General features: G+C 43.8%; 1 protein-coding gene and 1 long non-coding RNA gene across 2 annotated transcripts in view; one reads left to right on the top strand and one right to left on the bottom strand.

Moving 5' to 3' along the window:
* Positions 1–20,712, bottom strand: part of FRMD4A (FERM domain containing 4A) — a 275,085-nt gene extending 254,373 nt beyond the window's left edge. Inside the window, exon 1 of the mRNA XM_046678619.1 lies at positions 20,374–20,712. Within this exon, the coding sequence (XP_046534575.1) occupies positions 20,374–20,532 (159 nt within the window). The 5' untranslated portion in view covers positions 20,533–20,712. The remainder of the gene's footprint in view (positions 1–20,373) is intronic.
* On the top strand, positions 2,577–12,915 carry LOC124248515 (uncharacterized). Its single transcript, XR_006891062.1, has 3 exons — positions 2,577–2,757; positions 5,888–5,973; positions 10,925–12,915. It is a non-coding gene; the product is annotated as an uncharacterized LOC124248515 (long non-coding RNA).
* Positions 20,713–27,329: the final 6,617 nt, after the last annotated feature.

The following is a 27,329-nucleotide window of genomic DNA, read 5'->3' as shown; positions in this document are numbered from 1 at the left end:
TTTAACGACTTTTCAAGGCCTTTCTCTTTCAAGACCGAGTCACTCAGTAAACACAGGTCTGCCATTGACGCACAGGACGCAAGAAGTTGTTGACCCCGGAATGCGAGACTCGATGAGAGAAGCTATTGCCATGTTCTAAATGAAAAGGTTTCTGCTTGCGTTTTCTAAAACTTGATGTTTTAGGTACAGTTTTGCTTACAGCAATTTACGTCATTCACATGGGAATTAGTACATGACTTCAAGTTAAGTTTTCTTTGTGTATTCCTCTGCTTGTGTTGGAAGATATGGCCTGGGTCCTAGGAGCTCGTGTCTAGGGCCAGACTTAATCAAAAGGAAGTCTGGGAATCTTTTGTCCTTGCAGCCCCACATAAAGACCAGAATTGATACTGCCAAGATTTTTTAAAAGCTTCAAACATACTTACATTTTCTAAGACCTCTTATGACTTATAAGGCAATTTCACAAGCTTGCAATCTTCCTATCAACCCTACTGGATAGAGTTTATAAATCCTCATTTTGTAGATAAGGACATTGAGGCCCAGAGTGGGAAAGTGACATTAGAAGTTAATAAGTTCCACCAAGTTGATAATAACTGAACTTGGGTGTGATAGTATGATTTATAATAAGAAAAATATTTTTGGTCCTCATCCCTGTTCCTGGCACAGAGCTCCTAAAACCACGGGAATTTACTAAGTGTTAAGAGTGATAAAGGTATCTTTTGTTATTCGTAACAAGCTCCTTTCAACAAATCTGAGTTTATGTTATAGAGTGACTTTTGGAAAGACCCTAAAGATGGGGGCTGGTTGCCAGGGGAGCCAACTGTGTGATGAGAGAGTTGGAAATTTTTGTCCCACACTCCCCCTCCAGGGAGGGAGAGGGGCTGGAGGTGGAAGCAATCATCAACGGCCAAAGATTTAATCAATCGGCTTACATAAGGAAGCCTCCATAAGGATTGGGTTCAAGAGGTTTTGGACTGGTGAGCATGTGGAGGTGCTGGGAGAGGTGCACCTGGGGAGGGCACGGAAGCTCAGCTCTCCTTTCCCCATGCCTTGCCCTATGCCTCTCTTCCATTTGGCTGTTCCTGAGTTATATCCTTTTAAAATAAACTGGCAATCTAGTAAGTAAAACGATTTCCTGAGTTCTGTGAACTACTATAGCAAATTAATTGAACCAGAGGAGGGGGTCGTGGGAACCTCCGATCTATAGCTGGTTCAGACACGTAGGTGACAACCTGGACTTTTGATTGGCATCTGAGGCTGGGAGCAGCCTTTTAGGATTGAACACTTAACCTGTGGGATCTGACGCTATCTCCAGGTAGACACTGTCAGAATAGAGTTGAATTGTAGGACACCCCTCTGGTGTCACAGAATTGCTTGACGTGTGGAAAACCCACACATCTGGTGTCAGAAGTGAAGTAGTGTTGTAGCAGGGTATTGAGAGTTGAGAAGAAACATAAGAATGTTTTCCCTTTCCACTAGGTTTTCCGACACCAAGCTCCAAGCTAAACTCCTGAGATTTCTCAGAGTCTTATTTCAGAAGCAATGGTTACGGAGAGCAGACATTCACATCTGTGTAGATTTCTCTTTGGAATGCATGAAATAAGATGCTAGTCATTCTTCATGTCATCGAGAGTCAACACTTCTTATGAGAGATCCCAGCATCTCAGAAAATGTTTCTTTAATTAGCAGTGTTACGGACTTTGCAACATGTAGCCGACTTCCCCAGGAAAGAATCTTGTGGGTTAATTCAGTGTGACCTTATCTTGTGTTAGAAATTCTCCTCCACCCACAGCTGGTCCTGTGGAGATGAAAAACATGCACACGCCCTAAAATCTTGTCCCAGATGAGTGACTTTGGGGGATGCTAAATTCCCAGGCAGGCGGAGGCAAACTAGAAAAGGACACTTGCCTTTGTTGTTCTGGCTAAATATTACTAACGTTTCAGTGTGATGTTATTTCTGGCACCATCTTGATGAGTGACTCAAAGGCTGGTTTTAACTTGGGGAAGGTCTGATTCTTAACAGATTTCATTTCTGTCTTCTCTTATCTCTTCACTGAAATTCAACTAATTTAATATTGTGTTGATCTAGCTGGAGGGGATAGAAAAACAAGTCAGATCTGATCTTTCCATTCGAGATGCCTACAGTAGGAGATACAAGACATTATGTCAGTAATGCTATTTCAAGACAGAATGATGATAATACCGGAGCTGCCCAGTGCTGTAGGAACTGTTTCAGAGAGAAGTCTAGTTTTCCATCCACTCCTTCCCCGCTCCCTTTGCTCACCATGCTCTAGCCATATTGTCTTCCCTTCCTGGAAGAGGCCACACTTATTTCTGCCTCAAGATCTTTTCACTTGCTCTTCTCTTTGCCCTCTGTTCTTCCTCTAGAACTTAGCTTGCCAGTTCTTTCTTATCATTTGGGTCTCATGATGTCATCATGTTAGGAAGACTTCCTGATGACCTTCTTCTGCTTATTTGTTTAGTTATTATCTCTCTTGCACAATAGAGCGTAAGCTTCCCATATATATATTTGAGAGTCAAGGATAAACTATGCCGTGAATGTACTGGTACTAAAAAAATCCCAAGAGTCAAAGGGAGTCTACGGAGAGAAGAGAACAAGACTGAGAATTGATCTTTGGGTTTATCCATTTAGGTGGAATGAGGAGCAAGAGGAACTGGCAACAGAAGCTGAGAAGGAAGAGGAGGGGGAGACCAGAGGGAGAGAGAAGCCAAGGCTGCTGAGCGCCTCCAGGCAAAAAGGTGATCAAAGCTACAGAAACGCTGAGGACGATGGGAAACTGGCATTGGATGTGACAAGTGAATGGTCACTGGTGATTTCTGAGGGAAACAGGGACTTAGGGGCAGAGGCCGAGATTCTGAGGGTTTAAGGAGTGGGTGATGAGGATGTGGGGGCTCTGGGAATTGTGTATTCCACCTGATGGTTCCTAGAGAAGACAGGAGAGAGTTAGCGTGCCGTCTTGGGACTGTAGAAGCTTGAGAAAACTGTCTTTAAGGATAGATGGGATGATCTAAGTTTGAATGCAGACTGAGAGGAAACCATAGAGGGGAAACATGGAAGGTGAAAGAAGCAGAGGGGAGTTTCTAGAAAAAGCTACTCAAAGAGGTGTGAGAAAAAGAGCATGTGAAGAGCTTCAGCTGGCCAAGTTTGGGGCAGGGGATGTCATCCTAACCGATAGGAAAAACACTAAGGATGATCAGGTCATATGATCAAAATCTTACAGAGAAGTAGTAAGTGAGAATATCTGCTCTCTCAAGTTTTGGAGTTCTTAAGTTGTTCTTTAAGATTTTCACCTTAAATTAGAAGTGACTTGTTTTAGAGCCAATTAAATCTGGTTTAAATGAACATCTCCAAGATAAAGCAAGTGTGATTTTTTGTTTTTTTACAATGTATATGTTTTTTTCCTCTTTGTATATGCTTTTTGTTTTATGATTTTTCAGGTAATATATGCTCATTATAAAAAAAGTCGGAAAATGCAGGAAAGTGAAAGGAAGTTAAAATGTATCTGTAATGTAATTCCACTCCCAGAAATAACTGCTATATTACAGCATGATGGCAAAGAGCGTGAATTCTAGAAGCACCTGCCATGGTTTGCATTTGGCTCTGTCATTTCTTTCATTTTTTTTTTTTGAGGAAGATTAGCCCTCCGCTAACATCTGCCTCCAATCCTCCTCTCTTTGCTGAGGAAGACTGGCCCTGAGCTAACATCCATGCCCATCTTCCTCTACTTTACATGTGGGACGCCTGCCACAGCATGGCTTAACAAGCAGTGTATAGGTCCGTACCTGGGATCTGAATCGGTGAACCCCAGGCGACCAAAGCGGAACGTGTGAACTTAGCAGCCGCACCACCGTCTGGCTTCTGGCTGCGTCACTTCTTACCGAGGCACCTTGCAAAGAACATCACTGTTTTCATATGTCAGATGGAGATGGTGGTGACAGTCACTGCCTGGCAGGGCTGTGGTGAGGATTAAATTATATAATGTCTCCAGAACGAACAGCTGGTACCTGCCTTATAGGGAGTATTCACAGGTGCCTACTTTCATGATAATGGCCTTTTCCACCTGACTCTTCCATATAGATGTTCTCCCCTTGTGAAATGGAAATTGCTCTGCTAGAACAGCTGTGTATCCTGTTTTTGTTCTCACACACCATTAGCTTGTGAACATTTTCCTGTAAATTTCCGACATTTCCCTTTTCATTCTAAAGTGAGCTCTGGCAGGATTCTCCCAAGAAAAAAAAGAACTGCATATTGTCATTACTCTTGCAGTATCAGCTATTTTTACCCTTTGTGAAATTTAAGAACTCAGCCGTTCATAATCACCCAAGAGGATCGCTTTGTAAAGAATCACCACAGGGCAGTGGCGGGTCCTTATTCCTTCTTTATGAAAACAAAAGGGAAGCAAAAATGAAGGATCCAGCACTGTGCTAGGACGTCAGGGCAGAAGCAGACCAAAACGGGTGCAGTTTTCAGTTCTCCACTCAGTCTTTGCTGCTTCTCTTGAGGTTGGGATGGGTTTTTACAGAAAAAAATAAAAGTAGAATTCTCTTTCTAAGCAGACTTTCCTCTTGTGCTCAGTGTCTGGCTGTCCAAGTAACGGGAAAGGGATGTCACATGAGCAACATGGCCCCAGACACTGGTTTCACAGTCCCATGGCAGCATGTCCCCGTGCCCTCCTGCTGGCAGCCTGTGTGATGGTTGGGGTCATCAGTAAAGCTCCTCCGAGGTAGTGCCTAGAGTATGTCACAGACCTGCGGGCCTGGGTCCAAAACCCCACACCCACAATCCCAGAGCGCCCATGTGAACTGCAGGACTGCCACACAAACCTGAGTCATTGTCACCCTTTTAATCTGTGAGACCTTAGATGGGAAGTAGGCTAGAAACAATCAGCAAATTGTCTTTAAAAGCAATTTGAATTTTCTTCTAGTAAAGGACATCAACTTCAATTCTTTTAGCCACAGACACAATTTTCTTTCTTGGATGGGCCCCATTTTTCAAATGTCACAGGATCTTCACAAAGCATACATCATATTCAATTGTGTGAGGTAGTCATCCAACCCGATTTTAATAATTCTGCTCTTAAATGCCAGTTAATGGGTGATCCATCATTCTCCTAACCCAACTTTCTGAAGTGCAAATGCACGAAGAAGGATCTGGCAGCTGGTGGGGCTGACTGACAGCAGGGGTGGAAAGGGATCTGTCTGGCTCCAGGTACCTCCGCTCTGAGATGAGCTGTCCATTAGCCCGCTGGCCTTTTGCATAGGGCTAGGTGCTAACCCTTGAAGTCTGGAGTTGCATTTCCTTCCTTAATTAAAAACACACTGTAATACTAGAGGTGGCGCCTAATTGCAGGCTTATTTGCCAACGTGGAACCAATGCCCTGCTGGGGTCTGCTTTGTTTTGGAATTTCTAGTGTATTAAAGGACCTATAGAGAAACTATGTTCCATATGTAAAGACACCCAGGCTTCCAGAAAAGCAAAATGCAAGGCAGGTGAGGGGGGTTGGTTAGCAGTCAAGGCTGGGAGCGGGAGCAGGACATTGATCTACGTAAAGCAGCCTGGACAAAGAATATTTCTATATTTTCCAGATTCTTCTATTCTCGGTTTGAAATTGGTAATGCATTTGAAAAATACGAAGGTGGTTTTTGTTTCAAGCCCTTGCAAATTCATCTCTAAAGCTGCTGCAAAGGGCCTTCCTGGCAAGGCTAGATCTCTAGGAGTGCTTAAATGATGAATAAAGGATTCAGAAGGAAACCACCACTCTCTGTGGAGTACCTCATATGTGCTATACGATATGCTGACTGTTTTAGGTGGGATTTCTTGTTCTCAAAACTGTCCTGGAAGAAACTGCTTTTTCACCCCATTTTACAGAAGAGGAAGCTGAGGCTCAGGACAACCAAGTAGCCTGCCAAGTTCATGCCACAGGCAAAGGACGGACCTGTATTTGAAGGAGACAGGTAATTTGGACCTCTATCAGTCTGCCACACCAAGGTCTCTGCTCATCTCAGGTACACCGTTAGGCTCATCTACAGTCACTAGCTGCGCCCCCAGGTCCACTGCAGCATTCTTTGTGATAGCCAAGACCTGGAAGCAACCCAAGAGTCCATCAACGGGTAAATGGATAAAGAAGTTGTGGTATATATACACAATGGAATATTAATCAGCCATACAAAAGGAGGAAATTATGCCATTTGTAACAACGTGAACGGACCTCGAAGGCATTATGCTCAGTGAAATAAGTCAGGTAGAGAAAGACAAGTATTGTATGATCTCACTGATATGTGGAATCCAAAAAGCAAAACAAAACAACAAACTCATAGAAAAAGAGATCAGATTTGTGGTTACCATGGACAGGGGTGGGGGAGGGGGAACTGGATAAAGGTGGGCCAAGGGCACAAACTTCCAATTGTAAGATACCTGAGTCCTAGAGACGTGATGGACAACATGATGACTATAGTTAACACTGATGAGCAGTATCTGTGAACGTTGTTAAGAGAGTAAATCCCAAGAGCTCTCAACATAAGGGAAAAAAATCTTTTTTTTTTTGTATCTATATGAGGTGGTGGATGTTAACTAAGCTTATTGTGGTAATCCTTCCACGATATATATAAGTCAAGTCATTATGGTGTACACCTTAAACTTATACAGGGCTGCAGGTCAATTATATCTCAAGAAAATGGGAAAAAGATAAAATCGCTAGCTGAGGGGAAAGACAATAATTGTGGACGCAAGTCTGTGTATTTTTCCCGGTGGCACAGAAAACTGTGAATTGATTTAGATTCAAAGGAATTGACTTGAATTTCTGAGCAGCGTTCACAATTTGGAGAACAGCACAGGGGCAGAGGAGCAAGAAATACGCCAAGGCTACTCGCCAGTGTTGGCCCTCAGCAAACGCCTGGGAGGGGCAGAAAGCAGGAGATTTTGAGCATTTTTGAAAACTGAGAATCACAATGAGTTCCACATTCAGTTCTGATCCTCTCTCCAGCCCCCACACTGGGCAGGCACTTCCTCAAAGCCTGAGAACTAAGTGTCTGCTTGCTCAGGAGATTCTTGTTAAATAACTGGCTTGGAAAGTCGTGAAAAGTCAGCAGGCTCTGAACCAGAGGGTAACCCAAACAGTTTATTAATGACAGGATCGGCCCTCTCTGCCGCCGATAGCTCTGACTCTACAGATGTGTGCAGAATCTGTCTCAAAGCTGAAAGATTCAACAAATAGACAGGTTCCTTTGAGAGGCTGTCCTGCCCAACTGTTTACGTTTATGAGCCTTCCCACTTCTTTTTGGTTTGTACTTTACCATAAACAGAGTCTAAAGAAAATGGAGGGGGTGTTAACCCTCCTTTGCTGGGGAAAGCACAGGGTCTCGTAGTGAGAATCTTGCTGGGGAACGGGAATCCTTGATGTTATTTCTGGCTACAATATGAATTCATAGGGTTGAGGAAATCACTAGCTTTTTTCTGCCTTCAATTCCCTGTTCCAGTCATTCCTATTTGTGTCCTTGTGTCTCTTGGGTCCCCAACTGTCTCTTTCATTCTCTCTCTCTCTCTTTGAACTGTAAGCCACTTAGAAGGTTGATCATATATGGTAACTATGAACACAGTGTAGATTCCATCCCCCCCACCTTTGCCCTTTGCTTGCATTATTTTTTCTATTTGGAAACCCTCCCCTCTCCTCCAGCCTACGTGAATCCTATCCTTTCTTCATCTTCCTCCTTGAATCCTGCTCTGAGCTCTAGTCCCTTCTTCCTCTGAAATTCGACAGTATTCTTATCTGAACTTCTCACCTGGCCTCTATCGTCTCCCTCTATGCTTTGCTAGTTATCGTCTTCCTACTTACCTGATTTACCCAGTTGCTTTGAAAGTTGTAGCAAATACCTTATCCTATCCTTTTGTGTTTCTCTCTCAGTATTAGCACAGTAACTGGCATGGAGCTCAATAAATGTTTGTTGATTAAAATGTAAAACAGAAATGTTAACAACGGCAATGGTTACCCTTTATTGAATGCTGTTTACCAGCATGGTGCTAAGAGCTTTACCTGCAATCTCTCACTCTTACAAGGAAATTTTGAGGTCTTATTTATGCCCATGTTACAGCCCACATTACAGTGGAGGAAACTGAATTCAGTAACAAGATAATGATCACCTGACTGGCAGTCAGTGGAACTGAGACCAGCCCTAGAGCTGGGATTCTGTGACTACCGTGTCACCAGGCCCAATCAAGAAATCTTTGATGTTTGATTAAAACAGCAATGAAACGAGTCAGAGATCCTTGCATTTATGATTCACGTGGCTGTAGAAATGGTGGGCTGGCAACTAGAACAGAAGAAGGAAGGAGATAATGTGAGGATCCCGTGAATACGACTTCGCAGGCAGCACGTTCTCATAGGACCCCGTGGAGGCCGGATTGCAGAGTGCTGCAAACCCTGAGCTTTGAAGGCAAACTGGGTTTGAGTCTTGGCTCCACAACTCACTAGCTGATTGATCTTGGGTGAGTGACTTAAAGTGCCTTGTGACTCAGTTTCCTTGTCTATAAAATTGGACATTAATGGTACCTCGCTCATTTGGTTGCCTTGAGAATTCAGTGTAAACATGTGAAGTACACATATATCAAGCATTAAATAAATGTTAGCTGTTATTATCAAGTACCTCTAACCTAGACCAAAGCAATAGAATCTAGGCTTAAAGGCAGAAGTGGGTATTTCAGAAGAGTCTTTGGGGAAACAGTTTTGTTTTTATCCTTCAATCTCAAACACAACAAAGAAACTCAGATAGGTAGCTATAGAAGAAGAGAGAGAAAGGCACCCAATGACTTGTATCTTAAGGATTACCAAATATGCCAAAGCCACGCAGACCAGAGACTCTGTGCTCAAATGGCTGTGGGAGTGGAGTGAAGGGCAAGCACCAGGAAGGACCTCCTGCTGGTAGATGGCTAACAATGCAGTGTGTGAATTGGTGTTTTCTACAATTACCAAATACAGTGATGAACAGCCACATCAAATCTCGCTTCTGATGGTTTCCTATGAGCTTCATGACCTTGGATTGGTGACCTTACCTCCATTTTTTTTCTTTCTTTTTTTTTTCTGAGGAAGATTTGCCCTGAGCTAACATCTGTATTTTGTATGTGGGTCACTGCCACAGCACAGCTGATGAGTGGTGTAGGCTGGACCCTGGGATCTGAACCCATGAACCCAGGCCACTGAAGTGGAGCATGGTGAACTTAACCACTATGCCATGGGGCTGGCCCCTCTATTTTCTTATCTGTAAAATGGAGCAATGATAGTGGCTACCTCTTAGGATCATTGGGAGAATTAATGTCTATGTAAAGCATGCTGAACAGAACTAAACAAACCACCTTTAATTTATTTCACTTTGTATAGTTGTAACCAGTCTAGACGAGTAGTTTTCTTGGGTGGTCAAGATGTAGCCTTGACAGAAGAGAAGGGATTACTCTAAATTAACAAGATTCCCCAGCTCTCCAAGTATTCTATTCTATACAATGGATTAAACATGGGTCATTTGTTAGACGGCATTGGCTAGAATTCTGGATCCCTTCTTCTCAGCAAGCCCTCCCCCACACCCCCTGCCAGTGGCTGCCTGATAATGTCTACCCACATTCAAAAGCAGTGATTTTTGCTGTTGTGGTCTAGATTTGATATCATCAGTGGAGATGCTCTGAATCTCCTGCAGAGGCCTTTTAGAGAAAGGCCAGGTTGTGTCACAACAGCTGAGCCAATTTTTTCCAAGGATTTACCTAGGGCTTCATGGGCACGGGAGGTGAGCTAAATATAACATCAGTTGTTCAAAGGAGGCCACACAAACCTCTTTTGTGTCCTCCATTCCTACCCCTGAGCACACAGTGAGAGCTGGCACTTTATGTCCTTCTGCTGCCATGGTTGGATCAGAGTCCCCAAACAAGGTGTCAGTTGCAATTTGCCCCCCAGGGCTGAAGGTCAACAAGCACTTCCTCTTTTTCAGAAAATGCTTGGGGGTGCCCTGCACCCTTGACTTGGCTAAGAGAGAAAATAAACGGCAGGTTATTTGGCCCAGACCAGTAGACGCTGTGGAAAAGCCGTGGGGGCTGCCCCAGAATAGGGAAATCACAACAAATGCTGGCTTAGGGTAGCACAAGCAGGGCCGCATGGTGTGGGAGAGGCAGCCCCCGCGCTGGGATTCAGGCTCCACAGGGAGGAGAGAAGAGAGGGACCTTCAGATTTCTAGGAACCACTAGCCTTGTGACTTTCACTCAGCTGTGAATCCCCAGCGGCATCTGCTACCCCAGACACCAAAATGGCCTACTTAGCATCTTGGGTCACAGTTTGTTTATGTCCTGACAAAACCGTCTGTCAAAAGACTTCCTTAAATTTCTCCTGGGAACTTAAAGGAGGCCCATGGATAATAATCCTATACAAATTTTGGAAAATTAAGGATTTTTTTCATCTTTGAGAAATTAAGGAATATTGTTTTGTATCCCCATTCATTTCTTAGATGAGATGATACAAAAGGATAAGATATCTCTAAATTTGCTTATATGTTGTAGCAAAGGAGTAAGTTGATAATAATGGCTTGACACTATTGAGTACTTACTATTTATCAGGCTTGGATTAAGTATTTTCCATACAATGGCTCGTTCAAGAGTTCTTATTTCCATTTTATAGACAAGAAGATTTAGTCTGGGAATTGGGATTCATACCTAATTCTCTGACTCCAGGGCACATACCTTTAACCTGGGCTAAGCTAACCCTCTGTGGTAACCAGGTCAGCTGCCCATCTACCTGCTCTTCCCAGCATCCCTGGCGGTTGGGTTGGCCATGTAAATGTTCTGGCCATGGGGTGTGAAGAAAAGGGAAGAACACCGTTTCTAGGTCAGACCGATAAAAAACTCTGAAAGGTGCTTCCCTTCTCTGTCTTCCAGGCCACTGAGTCCCCGGAGGAGGACAGAGTTATAGGATGACCCTGAAAGATCCCATGGAAGGTTGTCTACCAAGGAGGACACGTTGGACTTACCATAAGTGAATTTCTGTTGTAAGTCACTAGGATTGCCAAAGCATCCACTGCAGAAGCCCACGCTACTTTAACTGATGTACCCTATGATAAAAATTAATGGACTGTTCACAGTGAACAAGTTATTGTTAGTGGACCCTGATGGCGGAATTGCCACCTAGTTCTAAACTGCATGTTTTCTCTCAATCTGCGGGCCACAAGGAGGAAATTCTCCTCTAATTTAGGAAGATGATGGAGACCCATTCTCCATTTCTGTCTTCCAAGGGGAGTCAGCAAGACACAAAAATAATCAGATTGCATAATCTTCATTTATTGGGAACCCATCTGCTGTGGGGATGAGCTCATACCCTTGAGAATGAAGAAAATTTCCAGCTGAAGCTGGTTGGTGAGGCTTCCAAAATAGACCAGCTGGTTTTCACCAGGTGCAGTGGTGGGTTAGGACAATGCTTAGTGAAGAGTGTCCAGTGGTCAAGTAGCATGGTCACCTTTATTGTAAATGATGTAAAACACATTACACTTATCGGACACGTGATTGTTCACTCTAAGAAATTCAGTATGCTTGTCCTCCTGTCTGCTGTCCCAACTCTGAGTCAGTATATACTGTTAGTCTTGCCTATCCTGACACTCCCTTTGCCTAGTTAACCCCACCTGTCTTTAAGATCTCTGTTTGTATATTGCTTATTCAGGAAGCCTTCCCTGACATCTCAGAACAGGTGAGTTCCCCTGGGTACCCTCCTAGGCCACCAGGTCCCTTTGTCCTCAAAGCACTGACCTCCAATTTTAGTTTCCCGTGAGTTTCTGCAACGATTCTATTAACACTGTTGAGTGAATGAATGATTGTCAGATCTCCGCCATTGAAACAGAACCTTTATAAGAATAGGGCACCATGTTTTGTTTTGTTCACCATCCCATCTCCAGAACCTGGCATAATTTCTGGCACATAGCAGCAGGTGTTCATTCATTATTTGTTAGATGAATGAATCAACACACGAGTGAGTGAAGAAACAGATGAATGAATGATCTTCACCTAATTAATGGAGAAGCTGAGGCAGACATATACTCTACCCAGCTTCACTGTAAAAGCTAGAAATACCATTTGGAATCCTCGGCTTCAGCAGCTGCTGTTAGCCATCCTCTTCCAAATGACTCTGTTGAAAGAGACAGCTCTCAATCAGCTGGCACTGCCATAGCCCACCGTGGCCCCAGAACAAATGTCACTAGCATAGCTGCTGAGATCCGTCCCTACAGAAGGCCAGCCACAACCTTTTCTGAGCCTCAATGTGGTTCTTTATTTATAACACCTCCCAGGCGTGTCGAGAATCGAATATAAGAGAATGCATTTGAAAGTACTCTGTAAACTATAAAAAGATACGCATGCTTGTTTTTCTTGAAGTTAGGAAGTATGCAAAATTGTCTCTCAGTTGATGGGATTTTGAAAAGACCCAAGTTTGTGAAGAATAGGACATTTCAAGGCTATTAGGCAAAGATTCTCCAATTACTTAATCATTTTTTCAAGGCAATGGCAGGGAAATTAGATCCCGCATAGTCTCCATCAGTCCCACCCAAAGAAACCCTAAACAAGCATGCATTTTAAGTAAAACCCTGGCTACTCTCCTTCCAATGGGATTACCATCTCCAGGCCCCACCTAAGTAGAAATTTAGAAGCACTCACTATTCAAAGAGAGTTTGATGTTGGTCAAAAGCTAAAATTCTGAATTGATTCCCATCTAGATTAGCACATGTTGGGAGAGACTGACTCAAAGTGAGAGATGGTGGGGGCCGGTCCAGTGGCACAGCAGTTAAGTGCGCATGTTCCACTTTGGTGGCCTGGTTCTCTGGTTCGTATCCCAGGTGCGGACATGGCACCACTTGGCAAGCCATGATGTGGTAGGCATCCCACAAATAAAGTAGAGGAAGATGGGCACAGATGTTAGCTCAGGGCCAGTCTTCCTCAGCAAAAAGCGGAAGATTGGCAGCGGATGTTAGCTCAGGGCTAATCTTCCTCAAAAAAAAAAGAAGTGAGACATGGTTTATATAGTAACTGACAGTTAATTTTAAACTTCCAAAGTAGTATTTTCTCACTGGAACCAGGAAAGTACTTTCAAGGAGGATGAAAACATATCCATGTCAGACTCAAAACTATTTTATGAACAAAGTAAAAAATTGAGCTCTTACACTGTTTGCAAATATGGTCCACAACAAGAATTAGAAAATTCAAGAATGAGAGTTTTGCTTCTGATCCTATTGCAAAGACATGACTCCATGTCAACGTGAGAAGATTCTGTTGCAAAAGACAAGGTGTGTGACACGCAAGCACACTGGGGGGAATGCAAACATAGCATCCTTTACTGACAGGAACCAACAGCTGTAATGCGTGGCAGCAAAGGTTAAAACAAACAAATGCTCAGACTTTACAAAAGTTAAAAAGAAATCTAATAAATTTGCTAATTGTTCTTGGTGCAAGCCTTTTTTTCTCCTTGAACCATAAGATGTACTGTAGATCATCAAAGAAAAGGCTGAGCTCCATGCCATATGTGGGCATGAAACGGTACCAAGGGCCCAGCCCTTTGAAAACATACATGGTCATAACGAAATGATGAAAGGGGAACAGCAAAAATAGCAAATTGAGAATCAAAGCTTAACTTTCCACATGTGGAAACGTTTGCTGGAATCATGGCATCATCTATCCATCCCAGACCAGTTGTATTAGCTGTTTCAGAAGATACAAATGAATCATTGAAAACCCAATCTCATTTTAGAGGAATTGCTCGTCATTAGGAGAATTTACCCCTGACATCATTATAATTAGTCATACAGACAGTTGATAAAGTTGTAGTTTCGAAATAGTTCATGTTTCTAGAACCTTTGAATTTCAGAGTCACGAGTTCTACTAAGAAGAAAACACACAAACCGTTTTCTGTGACTACAAATCCCATCTTGGGATGGTAAGGCGATCTCATATATTAGCTCATTTAGCGCCTTGTTTTTCTTACAGTGTTTGTGGGAAATGTAGAGTATACAGGTCATTTCAGGCCTGGCTCTGTGGGCCACAAAGAGCTAGTGTTAGAGCCTTGGGTTAGAACTGCTAAATATAAGCTAAAAAAAGCACTCTCCCCAAATTCCTGACTCTCATGTGGTCACTTTAGCCACTGGTCTGTATTTCCTTCTAGAAACAGCAGGGATGGGTGAACCACAGATGATTTTAATACCACGTAAGAGACGGTACTTCTTGAAAGAAGGTGGGAATGTGCCCTGAGACAATTTTCCTCTCCTAGTTTCTCTGATATATCATATATCTAAAATTCAGGAAGACCAGGTATGTTGCTTCTTTCTGCTTTGTTCAACGGGCATTAGAAAATAGAAAAGAGAAACAAAATTGACAACTCTCATGAAGGGTGCAGTTTCTACAAATAGACCAAAATAGAAAAAAAGAAAAAAAGAATTATTGACATCCAACTTAAAAAAATAATAATCTAAAACAGACTCACATATGCCACACATATGTCTTCCACATCTTTGGGGCCAGAAGCAATTTATGGCACGGCAATCATTCAGGTTGTCCGTCTTATTTATTTTATCTTTCCTATGGTTCATATTGCACAACCAGGGATGATGGGGGGTAGGGTGGGAGGGAACAGAGGTGGGTTCCTCGTGAAGATGATGAAGCTTAGACCTGATGGCTCCGCACTTCTTAGAGCCTCTCCCAGGTCTCTGGGATAATTCCTAACAAAATGTGCACATTGTCATCTTTGCAAAATTGAGCTATTTGTAATTCTAATCAGTCATAACCAATGTCTCTTTCCACGACAACTTCCCCTCTGTTAAACTTCCTCTCTTGATCAGGTAGCGTCGGAATCACCTTGGGCATTTTTTGGAATTCGGCTAAGGGGAAGTTGGGTTGGCATACATGTAGTTTGGATTTAGCAGGATTCATGTATGAGATTCACAATGATTTCCATCTATGAACAGATGGAAATGGGCTGTCGCATGGTAGGAATGGCTTCCAGCTGTACTCCTCAAACTGCCTTGTCCATGAAGGTATGGAGTGAGATCTTATTCAGATATTATTACCTCTTACGGCACCTGGCAGTGGAGGTATGTGACATCCACATAGGACAAATAGGGTTTAACACTCCAGGAGCCAGAAGCCCTTCTGTGGAGTAATCTTCCAACATGAGACCAGCAAAATTATCAACAGAGGATTTTGTTCTTATAACCTCTAGTCAAAATTGGAAGCTTTTCCCCTGTCAGGAGTATATAATATGCAACATACAAATTACAATGGCACCATATAATTTTTTCTTTATCAAGGGAAATAGAATGCAATTGAGTTTTCTAGAATTCCTGTGTTTAGAAGGCACACACCTGTACTTTTACTATAAATAGCTAGTAAGTTCAATAATAGATCATATATAAAAGAAACTTGAGAGAAGGCTTTTCGGATTTGACAACAATTCTACAAATTTGCACAATATTTTCAATGACACGTTGTGAGTCTGAAACGAAAGTAACAGTAATGAAAGGACAAACTTTGATCAGCCATGCTAGAGGAAAGACCAACTTATCTGCCCCTTCTCTCTCAGTAGAAAATATTCAAAGTCATCGGCTCGTGAAGAAGAGACCAGAGTCGGCAGTCCAGATATGTAGGAAAAAATGTATAATATACATGTGTTAGGCAGTTAATTAATAAACTTGGGTCATTTCTCTGGTTTTGTGATGCATATGATATTTGTCGGCTTTCTCACATTTGTAATGTGTTGTGTTTTTCCTTTCACATCTAAATTGGTATAATTTTTAAAATTATTTTCATTTTAAGACTTCCCCACCCCCAATTATAGAAGTTTCAGGCTCCACAGTTAACCCTTGTTTGGGAGAGAAATGTGATAAAGTACTCAGAAAGACGGAAGTTCCTCAGAGAAGAGACTGGAGCTGCGTGCAAGGCTACAGGACACCCGGAGCCATTGTTTGGGAGAGAAATGTGATAAAGTACTCAGAAACACGGAAGTTCCTCAGAGAAGAGACTGGAGCTGTGTGCAAGGCTACAGGACACCCGGAGCCATTGTTTGGGAGAGTCATGGGGATCTGGAAGCGAGGAGAGCTTCCCTCCAGAGCTGTAGTTGAGTCCTGTTCTAGAGAAGGTCACTGCCACGCTAACAAATCAGACCCTCTTCTTGGTTTGGGGTAACATAGGTGCTCTTGCTCATTCTTGCAATAATAATAAAGGCAACTAACATTTATTGAATGCTTCGTACGTGCCCAGCAGTAGGCATAATTTGAACTGAGTTAATCCTCATGATAGTCCTGTCTGGTCATTACTCATGACCCTCAATTTTAGGGTCCACATAACACTTTTTGTTCTCTGTTAGTAGTTGCTACTAATATCATGAGTCACATGTAAAGAATACAGATTGCCAGGCCTTAACTTCAGCTGTTCTCAATCATTAAGTCTAAGGTGGGGCTTATGAAATTCATACACATAGATATAGATTCAAAGTGGCCTCCAGTGATTCTGTTGCTGCCTGTGTGGTTTTTGTAAACCTCTGCTCACTACCCGACAGTAGAATTAGGCTCCTTCGGCTCGAGGGCTCTCCGAATGGATTGCACATTAGAATCACCTGGAAAACTCGCGCAACCTCCCAACACTCAGGCCCTAGGTCAATTAAATCAGAATCTTCAGGAGCTGGGCCTGGGCACGGCGGTGTTAAAAGCTTCCCAGTTGAATCTAAAGTTCAGCCAGGGATTGACAGCCATCACTTTAGCCAATGGAGAGGCTGGAAACCATGAAAGCGTTGCTATGAAACAACAGAAAATGCATCTGTTGGTCTCTGCCCCTACTTCCCGACGCAGAGCTCCTAAACCCCTTGTAAATTCCTAAGTGATCAGAGCACTAGGAGCATCTTTTCTTCTAGTATTTGGTCTTTGACCCTGGTTCCTGACAAGGTGTTTAAATCGCTTGGAATTTCCTGGGTGATAAGACTGTCTTTTGTTCTAATGAGGTCACTCTGGGTGGGTCTGGATGGGGCTTGAAAGACCCAAGAAGTGGTTAGAAACTTGGAAGTTTCGGCTCCATCCGCCATCCTCTGAGAAGAGGAGGGGGCTGGAGATTGAGTTAAAGATTGATCATGCATGTGTGAAGTCTCCATAAATATCCTAAAACTACAGGGTTCCCAGAGCTCCTGGGTTGGTGAACACATCCACGTGCTTGGAGGGTGGTGCAGCCCAAATCCATGGGGACAGAAGCTCCTGCACTCAGGACCCTTCCAGACCTCACCCTATGCATCTCTTCACCTGGCTGTTCATCTGTATCCTTTATCATACAATAAACTGGCAAACATAAGAAAGTGTCTCCCTGAGTTCTGTGAGCTGTTCAAGTAAATGACTAAGTCCAAGGGGGTGGTCATAGGAACCTCCAACTTGTAGCCAAGTCAGGACAGAAGTTGTGGGTAACCTGGGGACCTCCTACTGGTGACTGGTGTCTGCAGTGGGGGCAGTCTTGTGGGACTGAGCCCCTAACTTGTGGGGTCTGTGCTGACTCCAGGCAGTTAGCGTCAGAATTGCTTGGTGTGGAAAAGCCCCACTTCTGGTGGCACAAGTGTTGTGAGTGTGACAGTAGTGTGAGAGTAAAGGAGAAACACAGGAAGTTTCTCCTAGACAATTGCCTTAACAAAATACATAACAACGGCCATTAATCCCCTATCACTGATAGAGACACTCTTGATGAATTTTTCCTAAGATAAAAAGCAGTAAGAATACAGTATATTTAAAAAACCCGCATTTCACATTTGCACATACTTTAGTACTTGCTGCACGCTTTCACAAATATCCCCTTATTGAATCCTTACTCTGCTATGAAGCTATTACTCACACTCTATAAGAGAAAGAAAAGGCTACGAGACAAAGGTCAAGTTTTCCTGGAGCAAAATTAGTTTCTCTCTTCCCTGGAAGACTCTATTTATCGAAATGTAATCATTAGGTTTCTTGACTCTTCCCCAGGAGGCTGCGAGCTCCTGAGGCTGGCCAGGATTTTCTTTTTTCTTTAGACCAACTCTGCTTGCCAGTGTGAATGGGGGCTGGGAGCAGGTAAAGCTGCCCGGTAGATGGTGAGTCTCGTCTGGAACTCCTTCAGACCACCCCCAGTCCAGCGCAGCTGCTTTTGGCTTCTCAACCTTCTCCCAGCCCCTCCACTTTGCTCTGCAGACAGCTAACTGGTCAACTTGGCCCCCAAATCAGTCAACTAGTTTAGATTTGCCATCCAGCTTTCCCCTCGGCAACCGCTTTCCAGACCCACCTGTGGGAATTTCTGCTGGCTGCAGATGAGGCTGTGCGGGTTACAGGCATCTGCTTCCGGGGCTGACCAGCCCTGCTCGGCCAGAGGACCGTGGACAAGCACGAGGGGTGACTAGCCTTTGAGTTTCAATGGCCCACCAAGGGCTGGGCCCATAACCGCTGTTCAGTAAATGTCTGGTGAGTTGAGTTGAGATTGAGCGGGAACAAATTTTTTTCCAGATCTGGTGGCCAATAATTCAACGTTCTCTTTGCTACACTTTAATGTTATAGAAAGTCCTCAAAAAGCCCCCTGAGGTGTGGCTAGCCCACCCTGCTTACTCGATTTAGAAGCTTGGTTTCTCCATAACTTCATGAGACACGAGAGAACACAACAGGAGATGAAAGGAAAGTGGGGGACAGAGGTAAGGAGCCAGGACCCTCAAACTCATTCACAATCACAGCAATGACTAAGAAGACAGAACCATTTTCATTAAGGAATTAACCCCCCAAACACCAAGCTCTTTGAGATTTGACTGTAAACCAAGGTTTCAGAAAAAGCTTCGGATGGACAAACCAACCACCGGACTGCTTGAATCTCCCATCTGGGAGATTTTTTTCCAGAGTTCTTTCAGATTCACAATTCGTCACTGGAAACATTGCAGTGTAAATTTTTCAGATTGTTGTCAAACTTGGGAAGACTTCTCTCAAGTTTCTTTTATATATGATCCATTACAGACACATCTGCTGTTTATAGGAAAACTATAGGGATGTGCTCCTCAAACAGAAGAATTCTGGAAAAAAATTTCACTTCCAGAAAGCACTCGAATGGTCTTCACTCCGTCTGCCAATGGGGAGATGAAGAAGTCGGAGCAAGGCTGCTGGGAGGGCAGTGCCCCTCTGTGAAATCAGCTCAGCATTCTTGGGCACGTCTTCCCAGGAGCTGTCCCTTCCATGCAAATCCAGACATTCCACGAGGAGGGGTGCAGGAAGGAGCGGCTACAGCGTCCTGCATTGTTTAACCATTACGGTTCATTAAGGGATTAGACGTTGCCAAATTACGCCGAAAAATACAAAGGCCAGCTTGCCTGCTTGGTTCCCAGCGGTGTGGTGAGCCAGCTAACAAAGAGAGGACCAAACCACTCCAGTTGACTTAGTGAAATAAACTGGGTTACAAAAATCCATCAACTGAGGAAGAGCTAGTGACATTGCCTTCAAGAACCAGGTCAGGGAAGAATGCCCCCCCCCACCCCGCCCCGCTACTTCGCCTCTGGGTCAGTCTGGTTCCTTGCTCTCAGGCTGGGCTGGGGCTGTCAGGACTGAGTCCCGGGGCAAGCAGGGACCTGGCTTAACACCACCAGTCTGGACAGATGGACAGATAAGGAAAGCAGACGCTCTCCTCTCCTCCTTTTTAAGCGCAATGCACCCCTAGCCAGGTAACTCAGAATGACCACCCTCCTGCAGAAATTTTTCTCTCTTTTTCTTACGTTTGAGAAAAAGAGGGCGTGTGTGAACATCTGACTTCAGAGGCCACCGTGTAAGCCACCCAAGGGACAGGAAGGTGAGGACAGAGACTGGATATTGTTGCTCAGTGTTCTTCCCTTCTTGCCTCCTGATCCACAGCCAAATGCTCCTTCCAGCTTGTTACCACCCCCAACACACACACACACACACACACACACACCGTGAGAAAACAGCATCTCTCGTGAGAGGAGCAGGAACTCATGGAAAGAGCATCCTCATCTTTGTAGCCAGAAAAACTTTGGTTGAATCACAAGGCTCTGACATTTGCCAGCTGGGTGACTTTGAACAACGTATATCCTTCTCTGAGTTTCAACAACCTCGTCTCAAAAATGGTGACATAAGCACCTTAATTATCAAGTTGTTTGGAAAACTCAACTAGACGCTGCTTACAAAGCACCTCTCACGGTGCTGGGTGCCTAGAAGATGATGCTTAATTGATGTTAACTGCTCCCCCCATTTATTCGAACAAGCTTCCTAGTCCTAAACATGTGACAATACTTTACACCCCTTCCCCACCATCCCCCACCGATTTCTCAGGCTGCCAAGAAAAGTAAGAGGAGTTTCAGGTCCCACCTGGTAGACAGCCCTGGAGAAGCACCATGGTCTCAACATCAGCTGCAGGACCCGAAGGTTCCCCCCTCGGCATGTCCTCAGCGCCCGGAAAGTCAGCTCCCACATCAGCCGGTCCCAGCTACACAGCAGGTCCTCGGAGCCAAGGGGCCCCGCAGCCATGCCAGCTCCAGCCCCGCCTTCGCCCTTCTGGTCCCAGGCCCCACATCCAGGGCTGTGTTCTCTTAGTAACACAAAGTTCAAATGTCACTAAGATTTAATCAGGCAAGGAAAAAATGCAGTCAAAATAACTCCGTTTCCTCTTGTTCCACTCTCCTCTCCCCCTACCTTCCCTCGCCACTACCCTCCCTAATCTTCAGCGACTGTTTTCACTCAAGGATTAGCAAATGGCTCCTAAATCAAAATATTTTCTCCCTGTCTCTGGGAACTCACCAGGGACAAGGTAAAAATAAGCCTTTTAGCCTGCAGATAAGCGCACATCCCTCCCTTTTGGTGGACTGCCGCGGACACAGAGCTGGCTTTGGGGGCAGGTCAAAAGAGAATTTAGGGAAGAGCCTGAAGCCAGAGTCATCGCTGAGTTCTCGTGGTTCCGGGATTCCGTCCAGGGTGAGCAGCAAAGGGGAAGTCGCTGAGGCCTCCGCTGCCAACATTCCCAAGGCATTCCATCTCTTCTCTTGACCCTCTAAAACCTCGAGAACCAGAGAGCTGCAGCATGGCAAAGCAAAAAGCCCAAGTTTTTATCAACACTGGAGAAGTTGCTATTTCTGTGGGCAATGTGTAAAATCTCAGGCACTTTCTTTCCCAAGTTTAGGTTAGAATGAAAAGGCTGTGAAAAGACTTATCTGATAGATTTCGTACCAGTATCCACGATTTTGGAGGAAAGTGGAGAAAACAGATAAAAAGATCATATCTCATTTTTCCCCAGGCTGGCTCATGTCCTACAAAAGCTCTTGCAATTGGATGACAGATTGGATGATCCCTGTGAGGACCCTAACCCAAGGAAGGGCACCCAGCTAAACGTGGCACAGCTACTTGAGAGGTCAATTAAGTTGTTTTGATTTTTGATTATTTTTAGCTGTGTTTCAGAAGGGCATCTGCATGCTAATTCAATAGATTATGTACCAAAAGATGAGATTCCAGAGTAGGAAGAGGAGGCAAGAGGCAGAGGAGGATCCAGTCACAACCCAGCTTGTACAGTTAAGGGAAGGGATGCGTTTAGTCTTATATCATCTTCATTGCATGGCCCTGAAAAACCAGTGTGCCTTCTGTGCATTCTTCCCATTTATTTATTCATTTCTCTTCACCTAGAACCTTTAATATCATCGGAAAAGTAGTAGAGCATAACTCACCTACTGGAATGGACTGGAGTCAGACATATCTGAGTGTGAAGTGGCCCTACCACTTACTGTGTGATCTTAGACAAATTAATTAACTTCTCTGATTATCTCTTTACCTGTAAGATGGGAATCACAGGGTTGTCGTGAGGATTAAATGAGGTGATATACTTAAAACCGATGACACAGGGTGTGGTATGCAGCTGATTTTAGTTTTTTTCTTTTAGGAGCACTTACCATGATCAGGTAATTCAAGGACATTACCCACCACTGATAATAGGAAACTCTTGAGATCATTTCAAAATCTGTGTTCCTCTAAATCATCTTCTTTTAATTCCTTTTCTCTTTCTGCTATGGATCCGCGCATAAGTTAATTTAATTAATATGGGAAGCCCATTTTCATGGAAACTTTTCTCTGACAAGTTTTATTTTTCTATGAGTCATACACTCTGCATACCTTCATTCCTATATATTATTCCTTTATTTCCACATACCTGTCATAAAAGGTGGGAGGTCCTAAGGAATCTTGTCTTTCTACAAACATCTCATCAATGGAGATAGTTTTACTTAAGAAAGAAGGAAGGAAGGAAAGAAAGAAAGAGAAGCTAAATTAAAAAGCAAATAGTACTTGGAAAATGACCACTCTATTAACATTAGTAACTGCCTTGGTATTTTCAAGGAAAAACAAGCTGCATCATAGTTTCGGCCTGGTCCTCGAGCTCATGCTCTCCATGCTCTGGGGATTTTGGCTGTGACCCAGGCTCTTATCCAAAGCATGTAATTACGGAATAGATAGGGACAATTTTAAAGGCACTGTTTTACTCTATGCTTAAATAATGTGACTTTAAAAATTAAAAATATGTTCAATATATATTTAGCTTATGGTCTGGGAATCTTTTGAGTCTAAAGGTGCCATATTAAGCTTTTTAAAAACATGCCGGAATATAAACATATTAATTCCTGAGAGCAACAAGAAGAGCAAGAATTCAAACTGCCCTGGTCTTTACGACCCATGGGACAGGGACAACCTCTGTGGAGACTTGCCCTGGAGCCGGCAGTCTGAGCCTGGCAATGCCACAGGTGTCTTGGAGCCCGTGGAAGCACAGTGTCAGGGACTGACCGTGCCCAAGTGCCAGCAGAGAATGCTGCCTGGTTTTGCTGGTGCAATCTCTCCAGCCATACCTCTGCTTCTGTGCCAGACATCAGGTCGCTGGTTTAGACTTTCCCAGGGCAGCTTCCCCAACGGCATCCGAGAGGCTGTGCGTGCAAACAGCACTACTACCATTGACCATGATGCTCTCTGCTTTTAAAAGTGATTTATAGTTCTCAGAGCAATTAGACACAGATGTGTGTCTCTGTGTGTATGGATGTGTGTGTCTGTGTCTTGTATGAGTCTGCATGTGCATCTGTGTGTGTGTACACACCTTCATTTCACAGAGGAGGAAGTCACAGCGTGGAGGGTCAGAGTGACCTGCCCAGGCCACATGAACATTGTGATGGAGCTGAGACATGATGCTAGGGCTCAGCAGGCCAACAAATGACCTGGATTTGTCTCACTGACCCCCAACTCCTTTTATTCACTTTCTTTATTCTTTCCTCAAAAATAACAGAAAATTGGGGTTTTCTAGGCAGTTTGCCACTCAGACCGTACATCATGAAACTTAAAGAGTAAGGAATCAGTGACCTCCTGGGTGTCTAAAGGGTGAGGAACACCCTTTGAGATACGGAGAAGACATAATTTAGAGTAATCACTGGATCGCCCCTCCTTTCCTGAGACTTTTTTGCTAATGTTTGGGTGAAAAGAGTCTAAGTATTGAGTTTGTTGGCAGGATTGGGTCAGTGGCTGTATGTTCGCCCACTGTATGTGCTAGGGGGACGTCACAAGTAGAACCCAAGTCTTGGTCCTGCGGTTCCACATTTGGGAAGCAACCAGGGTTGGGGACTCTAAATCAGATGCTGACCCCAGAGGGGGACAGGCATCCGGAAGCCAGGAGTTCCCACCCAGGACAAAGGCAGGAGAGGTGGGTGGACCTTGCAGGGCATGGAAGGCCACACAAGGCACTAAGCGTCACTTCTACCCTACCCTTCTCCCAGCTGTCACCCTTGTCCAGCTACTACTCAGCTGCCCTGTCTCCATCTCCATGCCTCTGTGTTCTGTCCTTGTATCCAGACTCTCACTCTGTTTGTGTAAAGAGGAGGAATTTTTTTTAAGTCATAAATGCCTTTGCCTAACTCTAGGAATGTTTTCGGACCTAATTATCGCCTTGAAAAGGACTCAGAAAAACTCTTAAGATGAAAGTAGTACGTAGGGCAATTATGAACAAAATTTGCAAATACACAGGAAATCACACACACAGGAAGAAGTATATTTATAGAAACCAAACAAGTATATTCAGGAATGCAATCTAATGGAACCCATCTTAATTACGCCTTGATTATTTACCAACATCTATTTTAGAAGACATCAGTGATGAGATTGACTGGAGGACTCCTATACTCTATGTCAGGTCAAAGTCAGCTACCAGAAGACACAGGTAGCATTTTTAAAAGACTCTCTTGGATGCATTTTGTTATCTTTTACTCACAGAATCTCATGGTAAAGGGTAGTTTTGCCAACATCAAGGCCAGTCCAGTTGAGGCCCAATACCAAGACATTTCAACCAGAATTAAGGACTTACTATAAGCCACAACTGTTCTCTTGGAAGAACTAAAGAGGATCAGTAGGCAACTTATTCCAAAGTGAGCCTCAGAAGGTGCTGGAAAATAAGTGAATGCATGGCAGTGAGGGGAAAAGCAGGGGTGTGTAGAGAAATACCCATCAACCATATTTTCAGGTTTTGCAGAGAGCAGATTCCTTTTGGATTTTGTGTGCAGTTAACACTTCTGGGCCACATATGGACCTTTTCAGCTCTTAGCTACTAATTCGCATTTTAATTCTATGTTTCCCTCTTAACTTCCAACACAGAACTCAAACTAGAACTTAGGTTCAAATCTTTTGCACATTCTGCTCTCTCCATCCATTGAATGCTTTTGTTTTTAAACGTCCATGTGTAACCAAAATGCTGGTCCGGGACAGAGCTGGAAGCTTTATTCTTTAAATGAATGTGGCCTATAACTCTTTGTTAGTATTCTTTAAAAAACACTTTATTGAGATATAATTTATATATCGTACACTTTGTCCACTTAAAGTGCACAATTCAATTGTTTTTTAGTACATTGACAGTGTTATACAACCATAACTACAATCTAATTTTAGAATATTTTCACCACCCCCCCCAAAAAACCGTATATCCATTAGCTGGCACCTCCACTCCCCATTTCCCCCTCACTCCCTTCCCTATCCATAGGCAACCACTCATTTACTTTCTCTCTCTATAGATTTGCCTATTCTGGCCATTTTGTATAAATGCGATCTTTGTGACTGGCTTTTCTCGCTGAGTATAATGTTCCCCAGGTTCATTCATATTGTAGCATGTATCAGTACTTCATTTCTATCCCTTGCAGAATAAAATCCCATTGTATAGAGCAAGCCACGGTGGCCTAGAGGTTAAAGTTTGGTGCTGTCACCGCTTCTGCAGCCCAGGTTCATTTTCCAGTCACAGAACCACAACACCTGTCTGTTGGTAGCCACGCTGTGGTGGTGGCTCACATAGAAGAACTAGGAGGACTTACAACTAGGATGTCCGACCATGCACTGGGGCTTTGGGGAGGAAAAAACAAAGAGAAGAAGATTGGCAACAGATGTTAGCTCAAGGCGAATCTTTAAAAAAAAAATCCCATTGTATAGCTAGACTACATTTTGTTTATCCACTCAGCCATCGGTGGGCATTTGGGTTGTTCCCACTTTGGGGCTATTGTGAATAATGCTGCTACGGACATTCATGTAGAAGTTTCTGTGTGGATGTATGTGTTCATTGCTCTTGGGTACGAACCTAGGAGTGGAGTTGCTGGGTCATGTGGTAACTCTATGTTTACCCTGTTGAGGACCTGCCAAGCTGTCTCCCGCAGTGGCTGCATCATTTTCCAATCCCACCAGCACCGCATGAGGGTTTTAATTTCTCCACATCCTCATCAACCTTGTTATTGCCTGTCTTTTTGGTTATAGCCATCCTAGTGGGTATGAAGTGGGAGTGTTTTTGCTATCCTAATTGAATTCTATGACATGGCCTTTGAGTAGGATGGAGTGTGCGCAGCAAGCAGAAAGGGCTGCCATTAGGGGGCTGGCCAGCTCACCTTCTGATTTAGGCCCCAGCTCACTGCAGCAGATGGACCCTGGGGAAGCAGAAGCAGAGGGTGCTGAAGAATCCAGAATTTCCCCTTCCTTCCTCTACAGTTCCCCTCCACCTCTCTTCCTTCGGCGCCTGCCGCTCTCCCGCCTACCACCTGGGGCAAAAGTCCAAACATTTTGGAAGTTCTCATTTGTCACTTTATAATCCCAGTGCCAGCTCTTTGGGAAAAGGATATTTAGAAATAGCACTTGCACAGTAAAGCCAGTGGGAGATCTGTAAAACCCAAACCCAAACAATCTTTTGAAATCCTGATCTGTTTCAGCAGTGCTCACTAGCATATTTAATCCCATATTTGGGTCTGGAAAATGTCCCAGCTCTGACAAAGAAGCATCATTGCGTCATCATCCATCAACCTGAGAACCCAAGAGATGCGTCTATATAATTGCCAGGGAGCCCATTCTGTTCATTTAGGGGGAGGAGAATAACTTTTTAAAAAATGCTTGGCCGTGTCTATAAAAATATTTTGGGTCCCTGGGAAAGTAGAAAAGAGATAGGAGCTGCCCTCTGGCTTAAGCACTCCAGAGCAGCATGCCAAGATCCATGTTTAGAAATATTTCCCCCAAGCTCTACAAACCATTATACAAGTGATCTTATGGCTGTAAAAGTGATGTCATCCTATCAATTACCCCATTTACGAAAAGTAAGTTCTCATATACATGCCAGGCCCCAACAGAAATAAAATCAGGGCTGCCTGAATTAAATCAGTCCTGGCCCTAAATGAGAAATTAAATGCCCTCAGCTCCTATTTTCTTCATCTCTTGTTATTTTGTTTCCATGGAAGTCAGTGGCCAAGGATGGTTTTTGAGCATTTATTTTGCGAGTGTGTGTTTATGTGATCACAGCCTTATGTGAAAAAATATATGTCTTGTTTTTTTTAGGGGTTATAAACATTTGGAAGAGCAATGATCTGGGATCTGTTGAGTGAAGTTGGAAAGTGGGGGTCCTAGTCACAAAAAATGAGGGTCTGCCTGCTTGAGAAATGGGTCTCCATTGGGAGGGGGAGGAACTCCAGAACCACTTCCTTCTTACAGGGGAGGATTAAGATGAGTTAATGCTTGAGGCTGACCAGGTGGTGTAGTGGTTAATTTTGTATGCCCTGCTTCTGCAGCCCTGGGTTCGCAGGTGCAGATTCTGGGTGTGGACCTACACACGGCTCATCAAGCCATGCTGTGGTGGCACCCCACATACAAAATAGAGGAAGATTGGTATGGATGTTAGCTCAGGCCAATCTTTTTCACACACACACATGCAAAAGATGAGTTAATGTTCCTAGGAGAGTTGGTGAGAGAGAATTAACACTTTCCCTCCAAGTGGGAAGTGAGAAGACCTTAGAAAA

Source organism: Equus quagga, chromosome 12 (genome assembly GCF_021613505.1).
Source record: "Equus quagga isolate Etosha38 chromosome 12, UCLA_HA_Equagga_1.0, whole genome shotgun sequence".
In the NCBI taxonomy this organism is placed as follows: Eukaryota; Metazoa; Chordata; class Mammalia; order Perissodactyla; family Equidae; genus Equus; species Equus quagga.
Note: the sequence above shows the minus strand (reverse complement) of the source record. Positions and strands in the feature narration are given on the sequence as shown.